The 26237-nt window shown below is 47.1% G+C and overlaps 1 protein-coding gene across 1 annotated transcript; it reads right to left on the minus strand.

Moving 5' to 3' along the window:
• Positions 1–4843: 4843 nt before the first annotated feature.
• Positions 4844–23110, minus strand: tiam2b (TIAM Rac1 associated GEF 2b). The gene is given in 23 exon segments (XM_026308268.1): positions 4844–7387; positions 7948–8035; positions 8165–8255; positions 8703–8761; positions 8922–9030; positions 9249–9367; positions 9536–9715; positions 9869–9977; positions 10167–10292; positions 10362–10430; positions 10572–10760; positions 12704–12792; positions 13205–13414; positions 13666–13755; positions 13996–14074; positions 14194–14259; positions 17221–17361; positions 17550–17735; positions 19257–19481; positions 20423–20598; positions 20912–21374; positions 22036–23043; positions 23045–23110. Coding segments are annotated over 23 exon segments (4437 nt in total). The 3' UTR covers positions 4844–6888.
• Positions 23111–26237: the final 3127 nt, after the last annotated feature.

Consider the following 26237-nt stretch of genomic DNA (forward strand, 5'->3'; position numbering starts at 1 on the left):
TATGATATAGAATAGTAGAGCAGTATATGATATAAAACAGTAGAACAGTATATGATATAGAACAGTAGAGCAGTATATGATATAGAACAGTGGAGCAGTATATGATATAGAACAGTAGAGCAGTATATGATATAGAATAGTAGAGCAGTATATGATATAAAACAGTAGAACAGTATATGATATAGAACAGTAGAACAGTATATGATATAGAACAGTACAGTAGCATATGATATAGAACAGTAGAGCAGTATATGATATAGAACAGTAGAGCAGTATATGATATAGAACAGTAGAGCAGTATATGATATAGAACAGTAGAGCAGTATATGATATAGAATAGTAGAGCAGTATATGATATAAAACAGTAGAACAGTATATGATATAAAACAGTAGAACAGTATATGATATAGAACAGTAGAGCAGTATATGATATAGAACAGTGGAGCAGTATATGATATAGAGCAGTATATGATATAGAACAGTGGAGCAGTATATGATATAGAGCAGTATATGATATAGAACAGTGGAGCAGTATATGATATAGAACAGTAGAGCAGTATATGATATAGAACAGTGGAGCAGTATATGATATAGAGCAGTATATGATATAAAACAGTAGAACAGTATATGATATAAAACAGTAGAACAGTATATGATATAAAACAGTAGAACAGTATATGATATAAAACAGTAGAACAGTATATGATATAGAACAGTAGAACAGTATATGATATAGAACAGTAGAACAGTATATGATATAGAACAGTAGAGCAGTATATGATATAGAACAGTAGAGCAGTATATGATATAGAACAGTAGAGCAGTATATGATATAGAACAGTAGAACAGTATATGATATAGAACAGTAGAGCAGTATATGATATAGAACAGTGGAGCAGTATATGATATAGAACAGTGGAGCAGTATATGATATAGAACAGTGGAGCAGTATATGATATAGAACAGAACAGTATATGATATAGAACAGTAGAGCAGTATATGATATAGAACAGTAGAACAGTATATGATATAGAACAGTAGAGCAGTATATGATATAGAACAGTAGAGCAGTATATGATATAAAACAGAACAGTATATGATATAGAACAGTAGAGCAGTATATGATATAGAACAGTAGAACAGTATATGATATAAAACAGTAGAACAGTATATGATATAGAACAGTAGAGCAGTATATGATATAGAACAGTAGAGCAGTATATGATATAAAACAGTAGAACAGTATATGATATAAAACAGTAGAACAGTATATGATATAAAACAGTAGAACAGTATATGATATAAAACAGTAGAACAGTATATGATATAGAACAGTAGAACAGTATATGATATAAAACAGTAGAACAGTATATGATATAGAACAGTAGAGCAGTATATGATATAGAACAGTAGAGCAGTATATGATATAGAACAGTAGAGCAGTATATGATATAGAACAGTAGAACAGTATATGATATAGAACAGTAGAGCAGTATATGATATAGAACAGTGGAGCAGTATATGATATAGAACAGTAGAGCAGTATATGATATAGAACAGTAGAGCAGTATATGATATAGAACAGTAGAGCAGTATATGATATAGAACAGTAGAAGATATAGAACAGTAGAGTAGAGCAGTATATGATATAAAACAGAACAGTATATCTGTGACATCTTTAAATGTTCTGGAGATGCTCAGTGTCTGATGATATAAAGCAGAGAATAAAATATAAATGTGATGTATGTGAAGCTGTTTTTGGATGATTTATATTAAAGTGATTTACAAAGCGGTTCAGTATTCCTGGCCCCCCATACAGTGTTTGTATTGTACATGTAAACAGGTGTGTGGTCCTGTAGGTGCTGCTGGCTCTGCACCACATTCAGCCTTCTGAACCCAAGCGGTCCATTAGAACCTGCAGGCCTCGACAGTCTGCAGGGACACTGCAGTGGACAAACTCCCCCTCTGATCCTCATGTGGATCAAACTGAGGCTGAGGGGTCCGGTGTCAGTTTGAGATGTACCTCACAAACACTACGTGGTCCCACTGACAATAAAGATAAAAGAGTGTGGCACCAGAACCTAAACGCCACATACTGAGTCAGAAATATGAGCAGCAGCAGCAGCAGCCTTTTGCATTTAGGCCACAGATGTTTGAAAACACTTCTGTGCGTTGGGTCCTGACTGGTTTTCACTGAACCTTCTGGTTCAGACGACTGAAGTGATGAATAAATGTATTTTAACAAGCAGAACATGGTGGCTGCTTTAAATGAGTCTCAGACAGAAGCTTCTGACTGATGATATCTTAGAAACATTTACCGGTTTTTCCAGGCAGCAGGAAAATCTGAACTATTTGGTGATCAGCACAAATCAATGTTTGTAATGATCAGCTTTGACTAATAATATTAATAATAAAGAGCATTTTAAAATAAAAGTGAATCTGTGCCTGAAGACACGATCTGCTGTTTCATTCCTGCTTTGTCTTCATATCATCAGGACGTGACGACGACCGAGAACAAGTGTGAACAAATGTGAACGAACTACCCGACTGTGTTCGCTAAGGCCTGAGGCTTCAGCCCAATATGGTTGAAATGAGCTTCCCATTAAAACTAACAGTTTGACCTTTGCCCCCAGAGTCAGAGCGATAATAGTTGAATCAAACCATCTGCCAGAAACAAAACCCCTCGAGGCTCCTCCAGGCCCCAGGGGGCCGACAGGAATATAAATGAACTGCTTTATCTCACACACACACACACAGACACACACACACACACACAGACACACACACACAGACACACAGTCAGAAACACACACGCTTGTAAAATTTCAGAGGCCAGAAATGGACAAGAGCAAAATGACGAAATAATGAACTAACATGTTTAATTTAAATATTCATTTGTAATTAACAGTAAAATCACTAATTACGTAATTAAGTTCACTAAACAAAATGAAATTTGAAATAAATATTTTTTTTCTTCCTGATGCCTTGTAGTGTCGGTTTATCACATTTAATTTTAATGTAGTTTTCTGTTTGTCACATGATGCAGCAGCTGAGACTCTGGTTTTCAGGTCCCGCTCAAAAACACACACACACACAGACACAAACATTTAGATCAATGAATCTGAATCTTTACGAAAAGAGACAATCAGAAACTCACCAGAAACGTCATGTTATCGTCCTGCAGACCCTGTGAACGAACACACACACACACACACACACACACACACACACACACACACACACACACACACACACACACACACACACACACACACACGTGTCCAGGAGCTGCAGCTCAGGCGTGTGTTTAACCGCAGACAAAGTCCAGTTCAGCACATTCCTGCTGGTCTAACACGACACATACAGGGGACAGTGGGAGGCAAACAGGGGCCCCAGGTCAGACCCAGGACTCCTGTTTCCTGTTTCACATCCAGACTTTTGCACAAACTGTCAAAACCCTAATAATAATGTTTTAATCTGTGCTGGTGTGTTTCTGCTTGAACCTAAAATGTGTTCATCATATACTGAAGCATAAATTATTATAATGAACAATAACTTCAAAGGAAAATATTCTTTCTGCTGCACTTCATTGATCTGACAGGTCAATGTTCACTATTATTTTGAATCATATAAATTAGCTCCGTCGTGACACTGACAATAACTAGAATATTCTAGTAACACAAGTCTACATAACAAATATAACTGCTCCGTTTTACTTAATGCCTCATGTTTACTTGTAAAGGAGTACTGTTTCACTGCAGTACTGCTAGTTTTATTGTCATTTAATCCAACCATTTAGTTCATAAAACTCAAATGACATAAACTTCATCTTCAGACTGACTTTATGTAAATATCAGAGAAATCAAAGCCCAAAGCACAAACCAAATAAACAGCGAGCACAAATTAACCTAAAGAGCAGACGCCACATTTCCTGCTGCTCATCCAGGTCAACAAGACCAGGAAACAGGTTTATTGTTAATTGGTATTTAAAAAGTCTTAAACTGAACCTGATGCTGCTGCAGACACTGAAGGGAGACGTGGGACTATAAGGTTATAATGATGTTTCCTGTTAGTAAATAAAGAGGAACGCTGCTGCTCTGATTGTAGGTGCATGAACGTGTTATAAAGGCTTCTTCTCTCCTCTGTTCAGCAGTTACTGTGGCAACAAGAGCTGCAGCGTTTTATGTGCTCAGTCCTTCCTAAAATGTAATTTCTTTGGTGTCAAAAACTGAAGATTTAGGAGATAAAGAAAGGACCAAATCATTGCAGCGCTGCAGTCTGACAGAGGGTCCTGAGCTGGGCCCATTTCCTCAGTGGGGAAAAAAAAAAAAAAAAAAAAAAAAAAAAAAAAAAAGAAGTTGTGAGGACCAGCCAAAATGTCCTCACAAGAATGGTATCAGAGTAACACACAAGAACAGAAAGACGTGTACACACACACACACACACACACACACACACACACACACACAGACTCAGGTCTGAACTGGCTCAGTTACAAACATCATCATCATCATCATCATCAGAAACAAAAACTTACGATTTCAGCTGCTCCTTTAAAGATGAAGCTCCAGGCTGACAAAGTGAAACCTGTTTGGGAAGAGAGGCCTCGATGGTGTGAGCTGAAATTAGATTTAATCCTGGTCTGAATTAATCTGTTTCCGACACACAGACGAGGGAACCGAGAACATGTGAACTCAAACAGGTGTACGTGACCTTCCGTCCAAGGCCGGTTAGCTTAGCAAAGACCCCAGTCTGGCTCTTGGCTGGAACAGAGTCGAACTCTTTGCTCCAAAATGACACAAACACTTTTTCTGATCTGGAAAGTTAAAGCTGAAAATGAACCTTAAATACTTGACCATTTATTGGACTTTAACATCTAAGTATAAAAAAAAAAGTGTACACAAAAAGTAAGAAAATAAATTACCAAATACTTTAACAGCTGATAAAAAAAACATACAATTCAAAAGGTCATTTCAAATGAACCACTGTCGTTTTTCTAGTTCCTCAGTCACAAAACACGACAACACGTATAAATACAATAATTCAACGAGGCAGATTTACAAAAGGCTCTGATCCAATCGAGCAGCAGCAGGACTCTGCAAACTGCTGTAGTCAGGACACGTCTGTTAAAACTAAAACATTTACAACGTGAATCAAATCAGGTGAAAAGTAAAGTGTTCAGGCAGCAACAAAGGAACAGGAGTCGTCATGTGAAAACCTAAAATGAAAAAGGGTTTTGGATCCACTGGGAAATGTAGTCACTTTAGAGAGAACCGAGCTCTATGGGTTCCACTTTGGTCCGTCCAGAACCAGTTAAATCCATGGTCTGGGCTGAAAACACAAAGAGAACCTGGCTGCTTCTTCAGTCCTGACCAGCTCTCCTCATCATTACATCGTCTTCGCTCTTCAAAAGTGAAAAATGTTCTGGAGGTTTGTACTTTGGTTCTGCTGATCTGAAAACACAGTGAGAAACAAAAGACGCTGGAGTTCAGTCTGTTGATGGAGGGTTGGTGCTGCTGTGGTGACAGGAAACCACAGAGAGTCTGAGAATAAAGTCAGAACATAAGGAGGAACAAGGTCTAAAGTCTAAGGTCTAAGGTCTAAGGTCTAAAGTCTAAAGTCTAAAGTCTAAAGTCTAAAGTCTAAAATCTAAAGTCTAATGAATAAAGTCGAACTTCCAGGAGACTAAAAATCCGGACCGGGGGGCCCCTGGGCTTAGAGACACTGAAGTGCGTGAGTCTTTATAAGAACAGTGATATTTCACAGGAAAGAAACTGAGAAGACGCCTGGAAAATGTGTCTGATCTGAGGTTTAGCCCGTCTCAAAAACACTTAAGGGTAGACCCAGGCAGAACCTTAGGGGCCCCGGGTGGTCCCGATAGCCCAGTGACAACAGTGTCTACAGATGTCGAACAGGGTCGGCTGCCTGTTGACACGCAAACCAACTTCCAGACTTCCAGCAGGGTTAGACCCTGAGACGTCAGGCCCATGACAGGACAGAAAACCGGAGACCACAGGGGCATAAAGGTCTGCTAGTTCATCCTTAACTCAAACTGCAGATAAAGACACTAGAAGAAGACGCCAAAAAAGCTGTAGTGTCAGTAAAAGCACTAATATGAGAATCACTGTGTAATTTTAGGAGAAACAAGTGGTGAATTTGAAGCATTTCAAGTATTTTTACATCTTAAAACATTTCAACACAATCAGAATTATGAGAAAAAAAAAGTTCTGATGCCAGTAAAAGAACTTTCTAATTTGTTCTTCCATCCTGATTTGATCCTGCAGTGTTTTAACCTTATGGTTCAGTGACACTACAGTTTCAGTTATTACTGAACTTGATTCTCAGACTCTCAGACTGTGGTGGTTGAGGGTTTGAACTCGTGGCGTCTGTTCTCACGTGGTTTCACAGCTACAGGGTCACTGTTTACTTTAGATGATTCCACACTGACAACAGGAAGAAAACAAATATTAGAAAGATGCTTCCACTTCACGGTTCTAGAAGCTGATGAGGAGCATTGATCTTCCAGCTTCCAGACTCCTCCTCTGTTTGCAGCCGTGGTTGTTTATGGTTTGGACGTGTTGTTTCCAGAGGTAGGTGTCACCGAGAGAATCCAACAGCTGCTGAAAGTCTCAATATCCCAGATTCTTTTGACAAGGTTCCTTCCGGACGTCCATGAGCCTGAAGGGTTGGAAGTCTCTGTTCCTTTAGCGACCTCTGCGTGACCTTCAGGGTGACTGGTCGATGTGAATGTCCTTCCCTTCATATGCAGAAGGACAGAGGTCAAAGCTGATGAACGTTTTCAGTGTCAGTCTGCATTTCAGTTTTTCCTCTTCCAGGCTGAAGAGGTTCGGTGACGGCCTCAGGCTCCTGGATGTTAGCACGTTAGCTTTAGCCCTGCAGCGTGGGAACAGCAGCCTTCTGCACGCCCAGCATGGCGTCGTAGAAACAGTCTTCGTTCACCATGGAGGTCACGCTCTGCACGCTGAAGTCTCTCTCCAACAGGCTGCTGAGCTCCAGCAGTTCCCCCCCAGGCTGTCGACTCAGGCCGGAGCCGTGTCTCTGCTGCTCGTCTTCTGTGAAGTTCAGTCTCTGCAGCTGAGCCTCCAGCTCGCTGGTCAGGGAGCAGAGTCTGGTCCTCCTTCCTGCCGGGCCGGCGGCATGACTGGACAGCGGGGGCTCCGAGCAGGTTTCTCCCCCCGGGACCCCGTCTGGGCCGCAGCTCTCCTCCAGCTGACGGCAGCTCGACCTCTGGGTGTTGGTGCGACATCGCTGCTGCCTCCTCCTCTCCGCCGTCGACAGCCTGGTCCTCCTCAGGGAGCCTGCGGGCGCTCGTTCTCTGAGGAGGGAGCGCAGAGCTCGCAGCACACCGGCCTTCGTCTCCATGCCACTGAAACACAAACAGCAGAGGTCAGGTCCGGGTCCTGGGCTTATCGATCGACCTGGTCACATTCTCAGGAAACCAGGAAACATCTGGTTTAACAGAGCTGCAGGGGCCACGTCACTACAGGTGTTAAAATCTGAGAAAATCTGCTTGGGAACAAAAAACTTTAATGTTTTTCCTTGAAAATTGTCACAAAATGATCAATAATCATTTAAATATTCATCAATCAATTTATAACCTTAAGCATAAAGCCAGGTCTTAACATTCAGGCCCTTAAAATTCAGGATCACAGTGCAGGCAGGTCCACACAAAAGGCTTATGAGTTGGAAATCGATTAATGAATAATTCTGACTGATCACCTGTAAATACCAAGAGAAACTGGGCTGATCTATATTTTCTAACACCCTGTTGATGTGATCCTCTGTGACCTCTGTGACCTCTGCTTGTTTGACCTCAGCTCTCAGTCTGTTAAACAGGTCGTGTCACACACATACAGTTTAAATATGGACCTTTATGGAGCAGCTGGTTCTGGAGTCTGGACTCCACTCAGTCCATGTGGTTTTTACCTGCTGCACAGCTGAAACACCGTCTCTGGTCGGCCCTCCACCTCCGACCTGCTGTGAACCAGCTCCCACACACACGGGTTCTCCGAGCCTGAAATCAAACACACACACACACACACACACACACACACACACACACACACACACACACCAGTGTCAGGTCCCAGAAACATCTGACACACACACGCACAAGTACCAGAGCTGGTGATCAATCACTGACCTGTGACGTTGGCTGGTCTGACCTGAACAGCTGAAACTGGGATTAACCAGCGGAACCTGAAGGCGTCCAGATCAGCTGAGCGGGAGCTGGTCTGTGCGGCAGAAAACACACAAACAGCTCAGTCTGATCCAGGTGCACAAGTTTGTCTAAACTGCTCATGCTGTGAAATTTGGCTGCTCACCAACAATCACAGTTTAGCAACATCAGCAGAATAACCAGCGTCTTTGAACGCACCACACCGACATGACGGACAGCATCACACTAAGCATCATGTTTATTTATAGGCAGCAGGACGAATAAAGTCCAGGCAGAAATAACATCAGGATAAAATAAACAGACTGAGGGAACAGCAGGGGAACCAGAAACTACTTCAGACCCTGTTTCAAAATAAGAGTCATATTTTATATTATTCTGATTCCATATTTAACTAAAATCACATTTCACCACAGTCAGATTCATGTTGTAGAGACTGACACCTGCTGAAGCTTTTCTAAATTATTTCAGCCCCGTCTGTCAAAACGTGTGGGAGACGACTCACCATCCTCTTCTTCAGTTTGCTGCTCTCACGATAAACCAGGATGACGGCTCGCTTAAACACTGAGGACATGACAGGAAGCAGCATCGTTACTGTGGGTCACCGGCTCAGAATCGGACTCTTACAGCAAAGTGACACAGAATCAGCCAACAAAAACCCAGTTCACACTCCAGAAGTCTCCATCATTGTGTTACTAAACGTTTGTGTCGCTCGATGACCCACCGAACAGCGTGAGCTCGGGTTCTTTCCTCAGGCGTCCCAGACAGGGCAGGGGGTTCAACCAGACCACCGAGGAATGGACCAGAAACTCCCCCATGGAGATCTCCGTCACCTGAGGGTCAGAGCAGGAGCAAAAATCAAAGACAGTCTTCTTATTGTTGCTCAATGTGCAGAGTCCACCTGCCAGTACACAGGTTCAGGTCCAGGTGAGCGTCAACACCTGAGGACCAACCGTGAACGGGTCCGAATCATTTTAGCTGCTCAGAGTTTGTCCCAGTGCAGTCGATGGGTTTTGGTGTAACATCCCGTGTGTGTGTGTGTGTGTCGTACCTGTTTGTCAGGTGAGCTCTGCTCTGCAGTCAGCTGGTCGAACACGGCGCCATAATCCTCGTAGATTTTCTGCATCTCGTTAATGTGACTCGCCACCTTCTCCATCGCCCTGAGAGCATCTGGGTGGACACAGCAGAAACCAGAAACCAGTCGGCAACAACTACTGAGGACTGGAAGGACTGGGAACAGTACCTGGTCAGCAGAGGCTACCTGTGTGTGTGTGTGTGTGTGTGTGTGTGTGTGTGTGTGTGTGTGTGTGTGTGTGTGTGTGTGTTCGTGCTGTCTACCTGTCAGGTGTGTGTGTTCGGGGCTCTCGGGGTCCGTCAGCGACACCAGCTCTCGGAGCAGCAGCGGATACTTCAGGACCCTCTGAACAGGTTTGATCAGGTACGACTCCAGGGAGGACGAGTGCTGATTGGTCGGATTCCTCGTCTCCAGGAACCTTTTGAAGGCTGCGTCCGTCTTGGCTGCAGGAACCATGAGGAGGGTTTAGTGGTTACGTTTCCTTTCTCATCAAACTGATGTGAACTGAGTCTGGATCTGCTGAAAAACATCTCCAGAGGTGGGGCTGGTTCTGTATTTGCTAAGTGAGTAAATGAAGAGTCAAACAGGGGCCTCACCTCGCTCCAGAACCTTCTGCACCTTGATGTGGTTGGCACAGAAGCCGCTGTAGAGCTTGAAGTGGTCGGCGTAGTAAAGGAAAGATCCTCCCAGCGAGAAGAGGAGTTTCTGAAAGCCGAAACAGAGAAAACAGATATTTTCTGAAGAAATCAAAACTTACTTATTAATTTATTAGTTATTGGTGGTGATGCAAACAGAACTAATCAGCACAGAAAATGAAAATTCAATAAAAAGAAACAGCAGAATCTCGAAGGATCCACTGAAAAAAACTGAAGGGAGCAGCAGGTGGATCTGCACCTTGAACTGTTCCGGTGTTTCCAGGTCGCTGAAGTTCGGACACGAAGCGATTCTCTCCTCCAGCGTCTGGAGAAAAACCCTCTGGAAGTCCAACATCTCGGGCAGACTGCCGAACAGCGCCTCCATCTGAGGGACACACAGCGTCAGACAACGTGACACGACGGGTCGTCGGACTGAAGGAGTCTCTGTACGTACCTCGTCTTTGCTGAGGAACGTCTCGGTCTGCAGCGGCGTCAGGTAGATGTCGAACAGACACACCAGATCCTGTCGGGGCAAAAGGACCAAAGACTAAAACTGAACCATGTGGAAAAGGAATAAAACCTTTTACTGGTCATAATGTTAGACACAGCAGTACCAGTAGTACCATAGTACTCTCTGCAGTATTGGTACTGCAACAGTACTGACCTTGACGTAGGACTTCTCGGTGTCGACCAGCTCCTGGATGACCTTACGCAGACGCTGACAGGCGCTCAGGTGTGAAGGACTCGCAGGCTGCAGGCCGACGTCTCGGCCATACGGGTTCTTAGGAACATCGGGCTCCGCCGCTCGGCCTTCTGGGAACGTCTGGTACAGCGAGTACATGTGCTCCATGTTCTGGGGTGGGAGCAGAGAGAGTGATGAGATATGACAGAATATCACCACAGAGAAAACTGTGATGATAAACTTCAGCTCAGTGGGTCAAAGGTCAGGACCAGGAAAGACCAGGATGCTGAGGGACAACAGAAGCACCATGCTAATGCTAAATGCTAACAATAACATGCTACATGCTGTTTGACGTCAGACCTTTATTGCCCCACAGGAAGCAAAACATAAACACAGCAAATAAAACAATCAACTGAATAGTCCAATCAGAATACAGTTAAAGGTCATGTGACAGAAATACAGAAGCACTGTACAAGAACCAGAGTGTGGTAGATCTGGATCCAGGGCACCTGTTGCATGTGAGTACCGCTGATGGACTCAACACTCATGAACATACAGCTGAGCGGTCGCCTTTTCTCTGGCGCCACCTGCAGGACAAACATCATCATCTCAGGAATCCAGTGTTTGGTGGAGGATGAAAAATAAAGTCGTCCTCAGACTCACGATGAAATTACTTAAAACCACGATGTGTGTCGGCCAGGACGTGGAGGAAAGGCCAGACAGCCAATCACTGAACAGACTGAACATCAGGACCAATGGGATCATTTCACAGGTCTGGGTGCTGGTTCGACCCTGAAGGAGGACAAGGTCTGGACCAACCAGCCGCCTCATTCATCATCATAATCTTCCTGCCAGCCTCTAATGCATCGCTGACAGGCTGTTCATTCAGAGCTCGCTGCGTTCGCCCTGCAGCCACCGAGCTTTTAATAGCAGGCAAGGACGCGATCTCTACACTCCCCCCGAGACAAGAGAAACATGGGAAATTAACTTGGGGGGACCATGATTTAAAGGTCTCGTTAACAAAGTACTCAACCAGGAATGAGTCCACACTGCAGAGCTGCTGAAAACCAGAGGAAACAGCTGAAGAAAAGTAAGTGATCAGAAACCTGGACACTGTCCTGACAGGGAGACTAAAGACCAGGGTCGGACCGATTACCAGGATAGCACTGAAACCTAGGCTAAGACTAAAGACCAGGGTAGGACCAAAAACCAGGATAGGACTAAAGACCAGGGCAGGACTTAAGATCAGGATAAGACAAAAACCCAGGAGAGACCAGGATAGGACTGAAAACCAGGGTAGGACTGAAAACCAAGGTAGGACTGCGTTTACCAAGAGCACGAGGCTGTCGGCAGGACGCTGGCAGCTGAGGCAGCAGGTCGCCTCGTCCACCAGCCCCACCAGTCGCTCCACCAGTCCCACCTCCCCTGCCTCCTCCTCCTCCTCCTCCAGCGGCAGCACCCAGCACACAACGGCCATGATCGGTCAGTGGGGGTACAGAGACGCCGGGGTCAGAGTTCGCCCCCCCCCACCACCCAAAGAGGAGCCGGTCAGGAACAAGATTCACGAGCTGTCTCTGCTTCCTGAGTTGACGCCATTAATCCGCCTGCTCTGTCTTTACAAACACACACTCCTGAAGGCGTAAGCAGGATTACTGGCCTGACCCCAGGTCACGTGACACACAGGGGGATTGTGGGAAAGGATTTCTGCAGGTACACAGGATGTAACTGAACATCAGCCTTCAGTTTCCCTGAGCTGCTAGAAACGCTTCATCTTTTTTGACTGTTTACCTGTTCTCACCTGCACAACCTGTCCTATGCACACACACACACGCATTGCTATAGTTGTGAGGACACTCAGACATAAAGCTTTCCCCTAGACCCTAACCCTAAAACCAAGTCTTAACCCTCAAACAGGAGTCTGAAAAAAGTGAGGACCAGGAAAATGTCCTCACTTTGATAGAAATATGCCCAAAATTGTACTCACAAAGATAGCTATACAAGAGTATACACACACAGAAAAATAAACGAGTAAATAAATGATAAACATGTTTCTGTCATGAGTAAAAGTCACACCTGAGGACTTGACATCAGAGAACAGCCAATCAGAGACTCACCTGTGCAGGCGGCTCGGCCTCCTCAGACGTCCTGATCGACTCATCATCCAAACCAGGAGGCAGGAGGCCGACCGGAGGTTCGGAACAGCCTGAGACACCAGCGAGACGACAGGGTTAAATGGTTTTATGGAAGGACATACAGACGCACGAGAGACAAGCTGCTGTGTTAGTCCAAACCAGCTCTACATGATCGTTATCAAAGATCATTATTGATCGTTATTGATCAAACACTACGAATAAAACAGAGACCGACGCTCTACTGTGTCAGATCTGCAGGGAGTTTTCCCAGAATTCCCAGGGGTGAAGCGTCTGTGCTGCTGCTTTAACTGTATCTGACCAGCACTGACCAGCCTTCACAATAAAAGCCTCTCATTTAAACCTGCTCTGGGAGCAGCAGGGGGTCCAGGCCTGCAGGGAAACCGAAGCTCCTGCGTTAAGTCACAGAACAGCAACGTTTAATTCCAGCCACAGATTTTGTTGGAAACCAGGTCCTTTTCCCACCTGTGGTCCAGGTCTGTAGCTGTGGAGGGGCCGGGGGCTGGTAGGGGACTGCAGGGTCGCTGGGTTCAGGCTCCTCAGGGTCAGGGGCCTCATCTCTCCTGAGCAGCAGCTGCAGCTTCTGGTGGCTGAAAAGACTCTGCATCAGGTCCAGGTCCAGCGTGGATACAGCGGCCCGGTTCACAGCCAGCACCTCGTCTCCAGCCCTGAGGCCTGATGGGAAACAGACGCAGCAGGTCGGGGTGTAAGTTTGATGAAACGGGCCCAGTACAGAACCAGAAGATAAAACAACACACGGGGAGCGAAGAAGAATCTCAGCTACAGCTCAGTGTCGACGTGAACTTTCAGAGGAGCCTCATACTAAAGCTGGTTCTTATTCTGGTTGAAGCTTTAACCTTAAAGATGCAGCTGTTGGACCCCGGGACAAACATTTAAACTGAGGCACAAAGGTTCTGGTGTCTGACCTTCTCTGGCTGCGTGTCCCAGCGGGTCGACCTCGCTGACGTACACGTGACTCTTTCCCGCTCCGTCCACGTGACCGGTCACCGCAAAACCTGCAGGAGCACAGAAACCATTATTTTCAGTCTTCATTCCCCCTGTGCACACACACACAGCAAAGTTCACGTGTGTGTGTGTGAAACCAACACATTAACACAAAAACACACACACACTCTCTCACACACACACACACACACTCATTCACTTCTTTCAATGTTTCATTGAAACGCTCCTGAAAATCATCTCACTGGTCTGTTCAAAGCAGTTTACTCCGACATGTGAAGTCGTTTTCTCACCAAAGTCTTTTGCAGCGTCGGGTCGACTGATGTGCAGAGTGAAAACACTGAGGCCTGAAACCTGCAGCTCATCACACACCTGAACACACGACAGGACAGGAGTCACGCCAGCTGATGCAGTATTTATTTACCATTACAGGCAGTTTATATGGTGTGTGTGTGTGTGTGTGTGTGTAAACGAAGAGTCAGTGAACGCACCTGCAGAGCTGCAGAATGTCCTGCAGGAGGCGCCACCTCCCTCTGTTTGGCAGCACAGTCCAGTCTCTGCAGGAGGAAACAGTCACGTTTTTATTAAACTTGATGTGAAAAAGCTTCAAACTGTTTCATGTTTTTAGCGACACTGAACACAAACCTGTGTTTCCCATCAACACATGGACACACAAACAGCTTTTTTTAAGAAAATCCCTGTTTGTGCATCAGCTGTGAGAAAAGAGAAGGAGCCGAGGGAAGGAAACATGATGGAGGGAGTAAAGAGGCGAGAAAAGAAGGCGGTGGAGACGAGACAACGGGAACCAGAACAGCAGGACACAGGAGGCGTCATGTTGGCAGGACGACGAGGGAGGAAGCAGGTTAAAAGAGGAGCAGGAGAAGAAAGAAGGGGGAGGTCATGTGGAGAGCAGAGGAGGTGGGGGAGTCATTTTCTGCCTCCACAGATGGATTAACCTCAGGGACAAAGGAATTCTGGGAGAATAAAAGGCCCACAGACCTTTTTATCCTCAAACACCCCCCATCCCATCCCCTGCCTCTGTAGCAGCTGTCCAGCTGAACAAACACTCCTCTCTCTGCTCCCTCTGTCTCTGTCCTCCCTCTGTCCTCCTGGTCCCTTTAAACTGCTTTTCCTGATCACTGGGTGGTGGAAAGTAGCTCAGTACAAATACTCGAATGCAAAGTTTTGAAGTATTTGTACCTCAGGGCTATTTCTCTGTTACTTCATACGAGGACTTCACTACATGTCAGAGACAAACCTCATATGTTTTGCTGCACTGGAGGAAAAGTTAGAACTTTAAAATTTTAATGATGACCCTGCATTAGACTTTGTGTCTGTGAGTTCAGCTGCTGAAGGACAGGGTGCTGATCCCCAGGGTGCTGATCCCCAGGGTGCTGATCCCCAGGGTGCTGTCCTGTGGTTCCTCGGCTCTTAAAGGCTTCATGCAGAGCAGAATAAAATAAAGCAGAAAGAGAGTAACACGCTCAGCAGACGATTCCTAAAACCCTAAGACACAGTGAAGTCATGACTCAGGACTAAAAATACCTCCTCGTGGTCTATATTTACACTTAAGAACGATCTGTAGAGGGAGCGGAAAGACGGTGACACTACATTCTGAGCCAGACACAAACCAAAATTAGCCCCAGGGAATCATGGGAAAAATGAGAGGTTGGGCTGTGCAGAAATTACAGGTCTGTTTTGTCGGAGCAGTAATCAGAGCAGAGGAGCTGCAGCCAGTCTGGAGTCTGGGGACCACCGAGGGACAGCAAACATCATCATCAGCCAGGTCCTCACAGCTTAAATTCACCTGGAGCAGCAAAGGTTTGACTTTGAATTCTGGCTTTTCATCTGTTTCTTCCTTCCCAAAGGGACAGGAAGTAGCTTCAGATCCAGGAGGAAAATGAGCCCCAATAACAGCAGCTGGAACAGCCACACTGGAGATGAACACTAACGTATCCAGGAAGGGCTCTGCAGCACAAAAGCCTACTGGTCTGTGGTTTTCTGGAAGGAATTAAACCTTTTTACAGGAACAATCAGAGCAGACTGCTGTGATGTGTCCAGGAACTGTGTGGCTGTTTGCTGGACCAGCTGTTTGTCTCCTGCAGAGACGGCGCTGCAGCAGAAATTAACTCCACATGTTCTTCAGAGTCAGAGATCAGATTGTCTCTGTGGGCTGGGACTGCCTGGAAAACCTCAGTCTGTATATTCTGATGTGACGAGATCCACAGAGCTACATCACCACTCGCCTCCTTTTTAGGCAGCGGCTGAAACGCTGACGCTGTAAATCTGATCAGGACACAGAAGACGCTTTATTTTTAATGCACGCAGCATTTAGCTTGTCCTGCTCTGCTGCAACTGCTTCTTTACCCTTTGACCTGTTTGAGTTTTGATTTGAAAAATAAAAAAATGTAATGATGATTATGAGAAACAAACTCGTAGCAGCCAGGATCCGTTTTCTACAGAGGATTCATGAAGGAACCACAATCTGAAAAACAGCCTGCAGCGGTGTCTGCATACTTTTGGCCAAAGTCATTTACACATGATTCACACAGATCGGACGCCCAGTCACTCACCGGGCACGTGGAGGGAGCAGCAAACCTGCTGAGATCCTGGTCTCCAGTGAACCTGAGTTTACACCGGGACAGACTGAGTCAACACAGGACACGTGTCGTGGTGTCGGACAAAACACAGCCAACACAAACCCTCAGCTGCAGAGAGCGGAGCTGACAGATTTATCTCCCCGCTCAGACTCCCAGTCCTAAAATAGCCCACAGTCCATCAAAAGGGGCCCTCAGGAGCCGAGGATGATGGGAATGTCACCTGGCTCTTGCATTAGGATCCAGCAGGGTCAGAAAGGAAGAGGAGTCATAAAGACAGAATACAACAAGCGAGGCCAGTTTGTCTGAGGGACTTTCATCTGGAAAAGATCTGCTGAGGTTCAGAAGCTGGAAGATGGAAAATGACTCGTGATTCTAAAAATGCTCCGTCCACATGTCCAAAAACCTGTCAGGGCTTTGAGAACATTTCCACAACAATCATGGGTTTTTTCCCTGTATGAAAAAACAGACCAATAACAGCCCAGCAAGCAGAGCCTTCATCCAATCAGGTGCCACCTGTGGTCCAGCACAAAACTAAAAAGACGTCCATTAAAACGTGTTCACTGGAGATGGAGATCTTTCCGTCAGGGTTAGTGTGAGCTGGCATCTCTTTGTCAAAGCTTCAGGCCAACAGGTGAAAACTGCCGTGACATGACTGAACCATCATAAACTGGGCACCTAACCCTGACCCTGCAACCTCTGCACGACTGTTTGACTCTTAATGTGCTCAGTCAATAAATTTGACTTGACATGTTTGGAAAATTAAAACTCAACCTGCACGATGTTGTAAGGTCACCATGGGTCACCCCGTGAAGGCTCAGGAGACCAACATGTACAAAAGTTAGATGCAGCTCAAACTAAAGGTTCTGTGAAATTCTGGGAAAAGGTTCCAAAGTGCTGCAGCGTGGTGTGTTACCGTACCTGGGAGGCAGCGTGTCTGCCGTCCCTGCAGCGTCTGTTCTGAACGCCCAGGGCCTTCAGAGACGACGGCAGCCCCCTCCTCCTGTGGGTTCCTCCTGACAGAGACCGACGCCTCAAGGCCACCTCATCTCGACTGCACACCTGAGGAGACACAGGACGTCCTGCTCCGTTAGAGTCCTGAAGACCAACTTACAAACTGATCAACGTATCTGAGCTTTGCTGCTAAAACCTCAACTATTTCTTGCTTTTCAAACCTCTCAGCACCCAGTGCATGCTGGGATGTCTAAGCCCTGTCTGTACCAATAATCCTCTCTGACTGATCTTATTACCAGGGCATGGAAGGAGGACACAGAGATGACTCCCAGGCGGCCCAGCATGCTCTTGGATGGTCGGCTGGCCACGGCCAGGAGGCTCTTGGGGTTCGGGAGTTCGCTGCCCTGCAGGCTGGACAGATAACACCTCAGTCTGAACAGATCCAGGTTCAGTTTCTCCAGGTTCTGCTCCCACTGCTGGATCTGCAAACATCATCGTACAACGGGTCACATATAGATTCACTCATGGTCATATATGAACCACTGAAGCAGCATCAGTTCAGAGACACCTGGTCCGTGTAGTCGCTGCAACAGACTACACCTGTGGTGAGAAGAAGAGCAGACCAGATTTAATTACTGATGATACCAACGTTGGTTTGAGGTCTTACTCAGCAGAGTCCTGCTTCTGTTGGACCCACTGACCAGGAGGAAAATACTTTAGTGTCTTTCTACTCTTGGACCTGCTGGTCTTTTATTTCTGCTCATTCAGTTGTAAAAGTTTGTACTTAGATGTTAATTTAAATAATTAGAGCAAAGAAAACAACAACAGTGCATTGTCTGCATATAGTGATATCTGACAATAATCTGCTTGGCAGCAGTTTCGTATTGGTCCATTCTCATGGTTACAATAACTGTGGTGAGTAACAGGTTTAGACACACAAACAAGTATTACAGCTGTTTTTTAATTCAGTCGTCTCAGGGCACGGGAAACTACTGGTTTCCATGTGAGGTCATCAGGCAGAGCGACACGTGGTTTCGAGCTGTGCTGGTGAAGGACTGAGGTACAAACAGGAGCCTGACAGGAAACCTAAGGAGAGAGATTCCAGATTGTTTGCCTCATTTAGCAGCTGCTTAGTCTCTTTCTCTAAGCTCTGAAACTGATCCCAGTGCTGCTGTTTGAACTCTCGCTAAAGATTAGAGGCAAATCTTGCTGCTCGATTCAGTGACACATTTAAGTCTGGGACAGAAATCTGAGCGGAGGTGGCAGCAGGGACCACGGCGGAGTCCAGTGAAGAAGGACGTGCAGGCGCCACCTCAGCCTTTGGTTCAGGACGTCACTAACGGCCTCATCTGGCTCTGCTGAGGGTGGGAAACCATTTGTTGTTTCAGGCTGCCGGTAACAGCCCCAAACATCTGGAACAGATGTTGAACCTCCAGCTTGGACATTTTCTGCTCTGCAGCTGTCAGAGCGTCCTCAGGGCTGTTAGTTACGTAAGGACGTCTACCACCCGGCACAGAGTCCCCTCAGGGTGTCAGAGCCAAACGCCCCCAGGAGGACGGTAACAACATTACCAGTCCATCACCACGATGCTGCTGCCACTGCACCACCGTCTCCACCACTGCTGCAGTCACCAGGCAGGTTTTTGGATGGGGAGACACTTTAACCTGAAGCTCACGACCTCATGACCCACTAATCATTATTGATTACAATTAATATTATCATAAGGCAACTAACTCGTTCATGATTCATCTGATATTTTTAATCATCTGTGAATTATAAAATCTACACCTCAGTTACTAACCAGAGACCAGCTGAAAGACTTTTCCTTAGAAATAATCGATCATGAGAACTGATCAGATTTCAGTTTGGGCCACTCCACTAAATATGAATCCTCTGGTGTCTCCAGTGACCAGGAGCCACTAAGAGCCTGAACAGGCCTGAAGTGGACTTCACTGCCTGCTATAATGGGAACTTACTGGTCCCAGTAAACAGCCCACACCGACCTGGCTCTCCACGGCCCTCCTGTTCTTCTGCTCCCTGATGACGGACAGCTGCAGCTCGGCCATCTTCTTCATCTTCCCGTCCATGTCGATCTTGTGCAGCAGCGAGCGGCTCTGGCAGCGCAGGAGACGCAGCGTGTCCTCCTGACCCTGACGCTTCGCCAGCAGAGACGCGCTCGCCGAGTGGATCGCCGTCACCCAGTTCTCCAGGTCCGTCTGGTTGGTGGCCTGAGACGAAGGAGACGAGAACCCATTAATGCAGCTTAATTCACTGGCAGAAAATTAAAGGAAAGACATGAGTCTGAGGCCAAACGAGTCTATTTCAGTTCAGGTCCCGAAGCCAAGTGTCACATCGAAGTTTCAGTTTCAAGCTGAAGGTTTCAGGTGTGAACTTTTCCCTTTAAATCTCAGTGTGCAGACTAATCCGAGTCACTCACAGCTGCAACAAGCTGCCAAGAAAACTTTACGAGATTTCAACTTCCTTTAAGTCCAAGTTCAAACCTTTTGTTTTCTACCTTTATGCCCAGTTTCTCTCACACAGTCTGAGGCTGTTTCAGACATTTTAACTTCTCTAATCTCTAAAACAGAAGCTTTTACTTCACGACACCAACAGGTGGATCTGCCTGAGGAGGATTAACAGGCTCGTAAAGAGGAACATTTGCTGCCGCGATGAGCCGAGTGTCGAGACTCCCATTAAAGGCTCTCGCCCTCCTCCCCCCTCCATCTGCAGCTCCTGCCAAAAGCTGCTCGACACCTCAGCTCCGTCTTCCTCCTGCAGGGGGAACCTCCAGGGACGGACGTGTGATTTATGACGGTAAACACTCCCCGGACAGAGTTACTCTGGGAAGAACGCCTTTCTGAGATCAATGTTCTCTTGCTGCCGCTTCCTAAAACCCTGACCTTTGTTTGGATCTAGTTTTTTATTCTCATTAAAAATGGACCTACTTTGTGCAGTTGACTTCATTAGTGAACTTAAAGAAACACCAGAAAAACAGAATCATGTCTGTAACAGACTCTGGCCAGGAAGTTTTAAATCTGATGTTTCATAACCACGTTTACTGTTTGTTTGTGTGAATTTCTGACAACGAAAGAACAAAGAAGTTTGAGTCCAGCTCAAACCACAGGAAGACTGAAATAAATACACAGCAAAAGTCCAGTCTGTGTCTCACCTGGAACAGGTAGACGTCTCCGTACGAGTTGCTGAGACAGAACACGTGTTCCTTCCTGGGATGTTCGGGGACGGCCTGGACGATGCTGTCGTCGGCCAGCAGGGCGTAGCGAGGGGAGAGCTCCTGCTCGGCGCCGCCATTCCTCCCGTAGGTTTCATAAAAGAGCAGAGTGCAACCTGAGGGCAGACCAACATAATCAGTCCTGTTCAACTCTGACACCACGCTGACCCCAACACAGACCTACGAACCAACCCAGCGGACTGCAGTGATTCCTCAGGGTGTGGGCAGTGACGTGCACAGTTAGAGGTTAGAAACTGACCCAGAGGGACAGGACAAGTCGTGTTTGTGCCTGAAACTTTCAGGACAGACACTCACTTCTCTTTAATTGTAGTGAACCAGTCGGCTCAGCGGTGACATGGTTTTAGGGTCACTAGCCAAAAGAACCGTCCTCTGACTGAAAACTGCATGTGAGCGTTTCGATCTCTTTACCTTTCAGAGTGACCCAGTAGTGCCTCCACTTGCGGCGGGCGACCAGCTCCAGCTTCCTGTCCTTGTTAACGGTGATGAGGGCTTTGAAGGAGAGCCATCCGGCCCGTCGCACCACGCCCTGCTCCTTCTCAAACAGGACGTCCAGCTGCTCCCCTTCTCCCACCTCCACCTCCTCCTCCTCCCCATCGTCGTCATCTCCGTCCCCCTCCGACGGCTCGGTCCTGTCGGCCGTGCTGCTGCAGCCCGTCTCCAGCTCCTGCATGAAGTTTTCGTAGACGTTCTGCCGCTGAGCGTCGCTGCCGCTGCTCTGGGTCAGGCTCGTGGAGGAGCTGCAGTGGACAGGAGGGAAGTGGTCCTGGCTCAGAGGGTGGAGGTGGGCGGAGGACCAGAAAGTGCTGAAGCCACCCTGCCCAGAGCCCAGTCTGTCAAAGAAAACGTCGCCGGTGTCGCTGCCGTACGGCTCCTGAGGAGAAATCACCGTTTTATTACCAACCGGAAATTAACGTGAAACCAGTACTGAAAGAAAAGCTGCTGCAAACTGGACGATGGTCCTGAGTTTTATAGACAACACTAAGAAAACTTTAAAAAGTCCTGAGTCCTGTTCGTCTCCTGTGTGCAGCTGATACCAGAGTTTTTAATGCAGGAAATTAAAAGTCTTTTCCCGTGAAGTTTCTAAATCAGTCCAGACAGGATGTGACCTCATCCTGCTCAGTGTAAACAGGAAGTTGTTTATTTATTTAGCTCCATTTCACAACAAACCATCATCCCAGAGGCTCAGCTGAAGTTTCTTTGTTGTATTATAGTCAGATGTTCTTATTATTTTGTGGATTCAAGTTTAAAACCACAGCAAAGGACCTTGACCCTCCACGGACAATAAACAGATAAGATGTGACTTGAAAACAGTGATTATACTGTAACACAGAGAGAAACTCATATTATACAAATATTAAAACGATGAACAACCATGATATAATAAACTGTGTCGACTGTTTTTATTGCTGCTTAAAAACTATGAAGAAATGAAGTGACAGTTATATTTTCTGTATATGAACAGACTTATTCTTCCTTAATGAAGCGTTTACTGATTCTAACTGAATTATAATAATGTTGATGCTGTTTCTTACCTGGAGCCGCCTCTTCTTCCTGCTCAGACTTCCTGTCCAATCGCTCAGCCGGCGGATCCGGCTCTTCAGGAAGTCCTTGCGGCTGTTTCCGGAGACGGTGCTTCCCGACTCCGCCCTGCGACAGGGCAGTGTGAGGGAGGAGTATCCCTGCTCCTCCCGAACGACATCATCCAGCAGCGCCGAGGAGGAGGAGGAGGCGGTCCTGTGCGGCAGAGAGGGGTCCAGGTCGGCGGGGAAGGCGGGCAGCGTGTTTTGGGGGGTGTAAACCAGGCTGAAGTCTCTCAGGTCCGGCTGCAGGATCACAGAGTCCCCGATGCCGCTGTCTTCCGTTCGACCGGAGGAGGTGGAGGTGAACTCGGCCTCTGCGGCGGGGAAGAGGAGGGTGGAGTTAAATCCAGGTGAGATGTCCTCCACCTGAGCGGAGAACAAAGTGTTGTATCCGCTGCTGCTGCTGCTGGTGGCGGTCTCCTCGGTGCGGGTGGAGGAGTAGGTGGTGTAGCCGCTGCTGTTATCCACGCTCTGCCCACAGGTGAACACGCTGTCAGCCGGCTCAGCGCCGGGGCCCCACGGCGAGTCGTACCAGGAGCCGTCGGAGCTGAGTGAGCTGCCTTTGCTGGTGCGGAGGGAGGGCCCAGCGCCCTGGGAGGTGGTGGAGGCGACGCTGGGGAGACCAGTTAACGTCTGTGGCTCCACAGGGACGACCCTGCTGTTGGTGAACTCCACCCTCATGCTGCCATCTTTGCTGAGCAGCACCTTCGGGCTGCTGCCACCGCCGCTCTCCACACACGTCCGCTCACCACAAACACCGTTACTCCCCCCGGCGGTCTCCAAGAACCCAAACTGCCTCCTGCCGAAGGTCTGAGGAGACCCAGCTCCCCTGGATGCTTTAGCCTCATAATGCCAGGATGTCGTGTGCTGGTTCAGGTGGCTCCTCCCTCGGCTCCTGCAGCCCCCCTGGCCGTTCCTCCACCAGCTGCGAGCCGACGGCACCTCCTCCCTCCTGGGGGGGGAACCGCAGTGAGCGGGAGGATTTGGTGGGGGAGACGAAGCTGCTGTGACTGTCTGTGTTTCCCATCACTACCTGGAGGAGGAAGGAGGAGGGAAATTACAGCAGGAAAAACCACCAATCATGACCAGCCTGGGTCCACCAGGCCACACTCAAGGGCCCCTTACTGGCTTTTCACATTCACAGACGTCAGGACTTCATGTCCAGACCATGTGCTGTGGCTGAAAGCTCAGGAAAGAGCGGATCCTGACCAGCTTCCTGTTTCACACTGAAATCTGACCAGTTTTAATTGGCTGGTTGGGACGAACACGAACTGGTCTAATGGTCTCAAACCACAGACTGAACCTGGAGTTGACTAGTTATTACACACAGTCTGTTACAGACAAAGCTTTTCCCTCTTCATGACGCTGATGTGTTTTTATCTGTGACCACAAAAAATATTTTACTAAGTATTTTACTAGTAGTACTTTAACAGCTACTTTCACTACTTCTAAAACTTCTGTCTGTTGCTGCTGCAAAGCTGAGCCACAAACACAACAAGCACATTGTAAAAATCAAACACACCCCGTGTTAAGTCAAAGCTCTTCATGAGGCTGAAACGTCCCAGAGTAAAGAACCGTGAAGCTTCAGACCTGTTTGTGTTGCCGTCGTCAGAAACAGAAACTCAGCAGCTGCTCCATGTCCGTCCTGCTGCCTCCTCTCTCTCTTCACTACTGAAGCTCCGTCGCCACCAGCGGCTCTCTCTCTCTCTCTGTATGTTTCTCTGTGTCGCTCGCCCCCCTCTCCTCACACCGGCTCATCTGTTGGGGGAGAACAGAGGGAGGGAGGAGCTTCATGAGCTTCAGCACACAGACTTTCCTTTTGTATAACCTGCCCCCTCCCCTGTCGGCCTCTTCCATGACGTCCCTGCTGAAGGTTTTTTCTCCAACCAGACTTCACTCTGGTTTCTGTTTATTTGGGTTTTCTGGTATGTTCAGCAGCTTTCTCCTCTTCTCTCAGCAGGAGTCGATGTGAGAGCTGCAGGACGAGCTCATCACACAGCGGCCACTTAAAAACCTTCTAAAGATCTGTCTCAGTACCGATTCCTCTAATCTTTACTTTTTCCATCTGATCATCACCAACAAAACGTCTCTAAAAAGTCCAGCACCGGAGCTCAGAGTCAGTAGCTCTGAATGAAGACGACACACCACCAAGTCCATAAAAACAAACTTATTCCAGTTTCTGTCCAAGAAACCACAGGACTGAGACTCAGGAGACTGAGTCAAGTCTGAGTGACAGACACCTACAAGAATTTCCTGTAAACGTCCCAACATCAGGGCGATGAAGAGCTCCGACACTTTCAAACACTTTCATTTCCTACTCGAGCTGCAGTCAAAGGTCAGGGTGGACTCGAGGTTCAGCTCAGGCCTGGTGACGCCCATCCTGTCCCACAGGTCGGAGCTGAGGAGGAAGGAGGACGGGGGAGGGGAGGGGGACACACAGACAATGCACTGCTGAGCCTCGCACACATCACCGACCTCTGACCTCGGGAGGAGCTGAGACTCACTCAGAGCAGTGAAGACGCAGGTTGGTCCCTGATGGTTAAACTGGTTCAAACCGCGTGAGAAGATGATTCCAACAGCAAAATATGGATCCAGAATCTGTAGTTTGGTTCAGGCTGGTTAGTTACAGTCTGTGGGAAACGTTTCAGTCTGTAGCTTCACTAAATGCAGCAGCACATCCATGTTCAGGTCAGTGTGTGCACAGGATAAACAGATCTGGTCTATATCAGACCATGTCAGACCCTGCACCAACACAGGTCACGACGAGATGAACCTGAGAAACCACATCACCAAGGATCTTCTGTTTAAGATTATTTCCTCTGGTGTGTGTTTAAAGGCTGAGTCAGCTGGATCTGGTCCACAGTATCAGCACCAAACACACACGCACGCACGCACGCACACACTATTTTAATAGCCGTGAAGAAAAGTCAGTTCCCTCCAGCGTCTCCGTGTGTCCTGATACCAAAAGAAAAAGTTACTGAGAACACAGCCACTTAAAGAGGGAGAACCATCAGAACAGCAGAACCACAGACAGCGGCTCAGTTAAAGTCCAGAGACAACGAGACACGTAGTCGTGTCAAAGGTGACACCACTAAATCACCGGTGTCGACTGAAACCATCTGCCTGTGGTTTATAGGTCCCGTCACTGAACACGAGTCAAATGAATGTGCACAGTCACGTTATTATTATAATTATTATTATTATTATTATTAAGTCACGGATCTTTGCTCCTGAGTGAAGCTTCACTCTCCAGATTCAAGCGGAGCAGATTTCACAGCTTCACATTACGCCGAGCTGATCCCGACCCGTCCTGCCCCCCCCAGGCCGATGCTGGTCTGTGTCTTGGAGCCCTGAAAGAATAAAGTCTGCTCGTCCCATCGGCCATCTGCCAGCTCGCAGGACGCCCCGCCACGGGCCACCCCTCGCATTCTTCCTAAATAAAGACCCTCTCACTCCCTGCCCCTCCCCCGGGCAGACGTGAGTCCGACATATTGAAGGAATTCATCAGATCCGAACTGAAAGAACCTGATTGATGTGCAGATTGTGAGTCTGTTTCGAGGAATGCCACCTGTTCTTCTAAGTGGATCTCAGACTTCTCCATCAGACGGATCTGAGGAGACGACGAGAACAAATCCCGGGCACCACAAGACGTTTGACGTTTCTGTCAATAAATCTAATCTAAATGAGAAGGTGACAGGCTGATGACTGGAGCTCATTCAAGATGCACAAAGACATTCAGAAAGCTAAAGGAAGGATATCTGAGCTGAGGACTAACACACCCACATGCAGAGGAAGAACAGCAGCTCCCAATGTGCCAAAAACATCTTTGGCTGTAATACTGAAATCTCCAAAACCCAAGACCGGAAACAGTCCAGAATACAGGAAAGATGCAGTGTGGCAGCCAAACAAAGGCAAAGCTGTTGTGTTTATAGAGTAAAGTGCAGGTGAAATGCAGCTAAATAAGAACCATAATAAAGAAACAGGTAAGTGTGATCAGTCAACTTCACCTGTAAACAGGACACAGGAACCTCGAGGTCCAGATCAGCTATAAAGTGCAGGAAACTACAACAGCAGACACACACAGACAACACACACGGCTGCGTTTGTACTTGGTCACTGTGTCTCACTCTGGTATTTTGTTCTGACTAGTGCAG

This window comes from Mastacembelus armatus, unplaced genomic scaffold (assembly GCF_900324485.2).
Source record: "Mastacembelus armatus unplaced genomic scaffold, fMasArm1.2, whole genome shotgun sequence".
NCBI classification, from domain to species: domain Eukaryota; kingdom Metazoa; phylum Chordata; class Actinopteri; order Synbranchiformes; family Mastacembelidae; genus Mastacembelus; species Mastacembelus armatus.